The sequence below is a fragment of the Culex quinquefasciatus genome, chromosome 3 (assembly GCF_015732765.1).
Source record: "Culex quinquefasciatus strain JHB chromosome 3, VPISU_Cqui_1.0_pri_paternal, whole genome shotgun sequence".
NCBI lineage: Eukaryota > Metazoa > Arthropoda > Insecta > Diptera > Culicidae > Culex > Culex quinquefasciatus.
The window spans coordinates 6810121-6816120 of record NC_051863.1 but is presented as its reverse complement, the minus strand read 5'-3'; the positions used below and the strand labels follow the sequence as shown (position 1 = coordinate 6816120).

Genomic DNA, 6000 nt, shown 5'->3' with positions numbered 1-6000 from the left:
TTTTGGTAGCCGATTGTTCCGCAAAAGTCAACGCGTATAAATTATGGAAAAAAATAGGATTAAAAAAATATTGGACAATTCGGCAACACTAAATCTAGCTCAATTGTACTCTCACATGCAAACACGCAAACCCTCATACGTGCACTCTCTCACTCTGAATTCCTATTGGAATTTCCTCACCAGTTTCTGCCGCTGCTCCCGCCGACACCAGTCCCGCGCCACGATCACAGAGTTTGCCACAAAACTTGCCGAACAAAAAAAAAAAAAAAAAAATCCCTAACCATTTAAAGTGTGCCTAACAAATTTCATTAAAGCAAAAACTGTTTTATTTTTAGTTTGAATTCAAAAACTAATTGTTATTTACTGTGTTTTGTTTTCTACTGAAAGCTTTCCTAGTGTTGAGTCGTGTTTATACAGTATGTAAAAAAAGTATTTACACCCCTTGGGCACTATGCACATTTTGTGATGAAACATGTAAAAAATTTAAAGTTTAACAGGAACCTAGTACTACGTTTTGTTCAGAAACTCATGCCAAACATTTTGCTACAAAAAACTCATGAAAAGATGATTTCTATAAAAAGTTATATAACAAATACTATTACGAAAATAAAAAAGGTGCAAAAAAAGTTTGTACACCTTTCGAAAAATTAACATAAATTAAGTTATTTGTTGACAAATCACCATAAATCCAGTCTCCCAACTCCAAATAGGCATCCTTGACTGATTAAAAAAATAATTTGGATTGAATATAAAGTTTACTAACTACTTAGTATAAAAGTTTATATAACTCTGGAAATTCTATAAAAAACTTATCTAAACTTAATTTTGTAAACTTTTAATTCAACGAAATGTCAATATATTACCATAGAATTGCTAAATAAACATTTTGGAGTGGGTATAACACCGTTTTGGGGGTATTCGTATCGATAGAATAGATTTTTCGTTGGAATTTCGTACCAACCCGGAATTACGTCGTAGGAAAATCCGCCGGCATCCGAACCGGTCCAAGATTCACAAGTCAACCTATGTGGAATCGGAAAGGGCATAAAATTTCCGATCTTTTGATACCCATACATCTAGGTTTTCTTTAAAACCTACGTTTTTAAATACCTTGGCAAAAAGTAAGTTTGATCCATGAGAACAAAAATTACGAAATTCCATACATTTTTGGCAGGTTGCTCAAACGAAACCATAACAACGTTTTTGCTTAGGTATTTAAAAACGTGGGTTTTATAGAAAACCTGGATGTATGGGTACCAAAAGATCGGAAATTTTATGCCCTTTCCGATTCCACATAGGTTGGCTTGTGAATCGTGGACCGGTTCGGATGCCGGCGGATTTTCCTACGACGTAATTCCGGGTTGGTACGAAATTCCAACGAAAAATCTATTCTATCGATGCGAATACCCCCAAAACGGTGTTATGCCCACTCCAAAATGTTTTTTCAGCAATTCTATGGTAATATATTGACAATTAGTTGAATTAAAAGTTTGCAAAATGAAGTTTAGATAAGTTTTATATAGAATTTTCAGAGTTTTATAAACTTTTATACTAAGTAGTTAGTAAACTTTATATTCAATCCAAATTATTTTTTTAATCAGTCAAGGATGCCTATTTGGAGTTGGGAGACTGGATTTATGGTGATTTGTCAACAAATAACTTTATTTATGTTAATTTTTCGAAAGGTGTACAAACTTTTTTTGCACCTTTTTTATTTTCGTAATAGTATTTGTTATATAACTTTTTATAGAAATCATCTTTTCATGAGCTTTTTGTAGCAAAATGTTTGGCATGAGTTTCTGAACAAAACGTAGTACTAGGTTCCTGTTAAACTTTAAATTTTTTACATGTTTCATCACAAAATGTGCATAGTGCCCAAGGGGTGTAAATACTTTTTTTACATACTGTATGTTGCTATTTCTTTTGTCGCGGTGTTTTGTTACAATTTTTGGTCCTAAGCATTTTACAAAAGTTTTTCAAAAGTACAATAGTAATATTTGTGTTAATTCTTTGATCATTCCCAAAATTGAGTAAGGGCTCGAACCTAATTTGTTTGAAGAAAAGGGTAAAGATTGAAAACAATGGACAGTGAAAGAAATATACTATTTGAAGAATCAATAGTAAAAGAAAGATAGTAATTTATGAAGTAGATAAAGAAATTTACAATAGTTAATAAATAGAGGTAACAAACAAGCTTAGATTGTATTAAGTGCAATTAATAGGGCAGATGAAAAAATATTCAAATAGATAAATAAAGATAAACAAAATTGACATCGCTGCCAAATTAAGGGAAAACAGACAGTTTGTTGCAGCAGCATCAATTGGTAAAATAGAGTGGAAAAGCGTTGAGAAATAAGAGAATCAAATGAGTAAAATCGAAATCAAATAGAGGATAGTGAACAGAAGCTGCGTTAGAAAATCAGTGAAACAAAATATACAGAAGATAGGTGGTAGCTGAAATGGAAAGAAGGGAAACCCCGTTGTGCGATGTTTTAGGTACATCCACAGCAGTTGACTCAACATACTGCGAATCAAAACAATACCGTCTACAATCACAAATTACTTCCCTTTCCCACATTGTCGCGCCCCTTTCTTTTAGCCGTCTCGACTTTGACCCGCGGTGGTCAAAGGTTTACGACCCGTTTCCACAGGCCACCAGCTAGGTCATCATGAAAACCAAGCCAACGTGGAGGTAAGAAAATAGGACACTTGCAAGGAACCAGAGCTATACTGTGTTGATCAAAAATGATCTAACAGGACTACGGACGTAGTCAGTGACGCTCCTTCCAGGATGTTCCTCGCCTAAGGGTCAACTGAAGAGGTATCATCAGCATCATTCGCCCTTGGCCTGCAACTTGAAAACGACACAAAAAAAAAAAAAAAAAAAAAAAATGGTGCTACTAGATTGCAACATTGATTTTGATTAAAACAAATTGCTCTAGGTTTTCGATATTTTCCACAAAAACAAGACTCGATTTCAAAAACTTATATTTTTTAAACAGATTTTGCACCATCACGCACTATGGTCAGACGATGGCATTTTAGTCCCAAAATAAATACAAAAAAATATTTCGAAAACTGAAAAATACGTATTTTGGGAATTTAACTTTAAGTGATAAATCGATCAGAAAATCCCTTCTCAAGATACAGAATTTCATACATTTACATACCCATTTTGTATGAGCAGTCCTTAAAATTGGATGGAGACTTCTATGGAAAAATGAATTATGCAAAATTGCCCATTTCGACTTAGGGACAAAATTTCTGCGCAGGCTCAACTCGAGGGGAAGCAATTTTTCAAAAACTGGGTCCAATGATTTGTCTCAAAAGTTTGTATGGAGAATTAGTGAGTGTTCGCTACTCCCACATATTGCATGCATATTTTTTTATTGTATGCAACAGCGACGAACCGCCCTAAATCACCATACAATCTTTGGAGAAAAACCATTCGACCCTGTCTAACTATTTTTGAAAAATTCAAACGCCTGGAATTTTTTTTTAAAAAAAGGTCCAATCAACCAAATTTTCAGTTTTTGATTTTTGGGTGTTTTTTAATACCCCTGACTCAAGGCGGTTTCAAAAACACCCAAAAAGCAAAAACTGGAAATTTGGTTTATTAAAAAACTCCGGACGTGTTTCTGGGGACCCTAAACTTCATACTTTCCCTCGATCAAACCTGTGCAGTCATTTTTGTCAATTTTGTAGGTCAGTAAGCTGATATCGAAGTGAAATTAATCCCCAATTTATAAAAATAATTCCTTAACGCAGTTTCTTTTATACCTTTGTGTTATGAATAAATTCATCGTTCAATTTTTTAGAGCATAAATTTTTTTTCGAAGGTTTTTACTTTTGAAACTTTGACGCCGTTGAAACCCCTTACCTCCCAGTGTGAATACGAAACTGATGTAAACATTTTGGGCCACGTTCACAGAGTCAGTTGCAATCGTTTGACCAGTCACTTGTGTTTTTTTCTCTCTGTATTCTTGGCAATTCGATTCGTGGAAACAAATCGTACTGAAATAAGTGAGAAGTTCTTGTAATCTGATGAAATTTGAACCTACTGAAGTGTAGTGAATTTAAATTTATCAAATTGTAATGAGTCAGTGAATCGGCTTTGAAAACTAAACCCAAAAACAACTCGGCCGTCCGGAATGGCCGCAGATCCAAGGTAGAACTTCCATTTTGAGCAATCCTTTGTTTACGTTTTTTAATCTACGACGTAATCAAACGAATCTAATGAAACACATCTTTGCCCCGCTCTGCATACAGGAAACGATCCCGCGAGGAGGAGGTGAACGAGTTTATGCCCCTGTCCAAGCGGATCAACAATCTGCATCTGAACAACGGCCAGCAGCACCAGGCCATGCAGCACATGCCACTGCTCGAGGGCCACCAGACAAACTTTCCCCAGTGTGGAGGTGGTTCGAGCAGTAGCTCCGGAAGTACGTGCCATTCGGTTCCGTCGGGCGGAAGTTCTCCGGGCGGCGGCGTCGGCGGTCCCAGTGGGGTTGGTCCGGAAGTCGGGTTCACCGTCAACGGGGAACTGCTCGGGGACTATTGTCCGGATATGGGTGAACACGAGAATCCACACTACTTTAATCGGAACAAGGTTCTGTACGAGTTGTACGTGGAGCGGATGCGACGGATGCAGTGAAGTTCTGGTTCAGCTTTATATCTATTTGTATTACTGAATTGCATTATTTATATTACTCTTATTATGCCGCTGCGACAAAGTGTTTGATTGTTTGGACTATGGTTCGGAGGATCCGTTTTAAAGGATTTCTCAAATTCATACTGAAAGCTATGTTTAAGTTTTTGAGAACATTGCCGACTTTCATCAGTGACCAAAATTGATTAAAAACATGTTGCATTTTCAGTGCTCATCTATTTTTAAGAAGCTCTACTAACAACTGTGTGATTTAAACATATTTATACAGAGAAAAAAAAAACAATAAAAGTCATTCAACCAGGAATCTAAATAAATAAGAATCAGTCTTTTTTTTCTCTATCAAACCGTTTTTTTTTAATTAAACCTCTACTGAACAATTTTTTTCGAAAAAAATATTTTTAATTTATACTTCATTTTGAGCGGCTTTTGTTCAACGAAAAATTTTACTTCTCTTGTTTTATGTTTTTGTTGGTTTATTTTTAATTTTTTTAATTTGCATTTATCTTGTTAAGTTTACCTTTATTTGTGGTAGTATTTGGCCTATTCTACCACCTCTTATCATTACAATTTGCCTTTCTATTTTGTTTTTAATATTTTTACAGTCACTTTTACTGCTCTAGAATGGCAACATTATCAATTAAACTGTAAAAAATGCGTAAAGGCATTGTCTGGGACACTCAAAAAAAAAAAAAAACTTTTCTAAGCATTGGCAAAGCCATATCAAACAACTTCCAACCCTTAAATTGAAAAAAAAATTAAGTGTTCTTTTTCCAATGCTTTTTTAAGATCAATCAAAAATATGTTGAAAATGTTTTTTTTTGTGTGAACTTGTATATTGAAGCCCGTCTAGAGGTGGGGTAGGGTGGTAAAGGGTTAACAATATCAACTAATTCACAGAAAATAACCTTTTTTCGAGAAAATTTGAATTATTTTTTTTATTTCTATCCAAAGTTTGATAACTTAAAATTCTTAAAATCTTAATCTATTAATAGATTTTCTCAGATACTTGTGACCGATTTTTTTTTGTTAAATGCAAAACTTTGTGATATTTTTCTATTTTAATGGAAAATAGTCTCACGAATTTAAAATCTTATCTAATATTAAAAAAAAAAGTGATATTTACAAATTTTAGAAAGTTTTTCTGCTATCCTTTTTTAATTTAGATTTTTTTGCAAGGCTGTTGCTGAAATGCAAACTATCGTTCGTTTTTCTTAGTCTTTTTCACAAGTAAAGATTAATATTCTAAGCCTAAAAGGCAATAATTGTCAAACTCTTCTAAAACGAATCAATCTCTAATGCGTTCCGTTCCGTGATCCGTTCACAGAATCCGT

General features: G+C 34.4%; 1 protein-coding gene across 1 annotated transcript; it reads left to right on the top strand.

Moving 5' to 3' along the window:
• The first annotated feature begins 3949 nt into the window (after window positions 1-3949).
• LOC6032205 lies at window positions 3950-4789 on the top strand. The gene is made up of 2 exons (XM_001842794.2): window positions 3950-4168; window positions 4270-4789. Exons 1-2 carry the CDS (start codon window positions 4152-4154, stop codon window positions 4652-4654), a joined length of 402 nt encoding a protein of 133 aa, XP_001842846.2. The 5' UTR covers window positions 3950-4151; the 3' UTR covers window positions 4655-4789.
• The last annotated feature ends 1211 nt before the right edge of the window (window positions 4790-6000 follow it).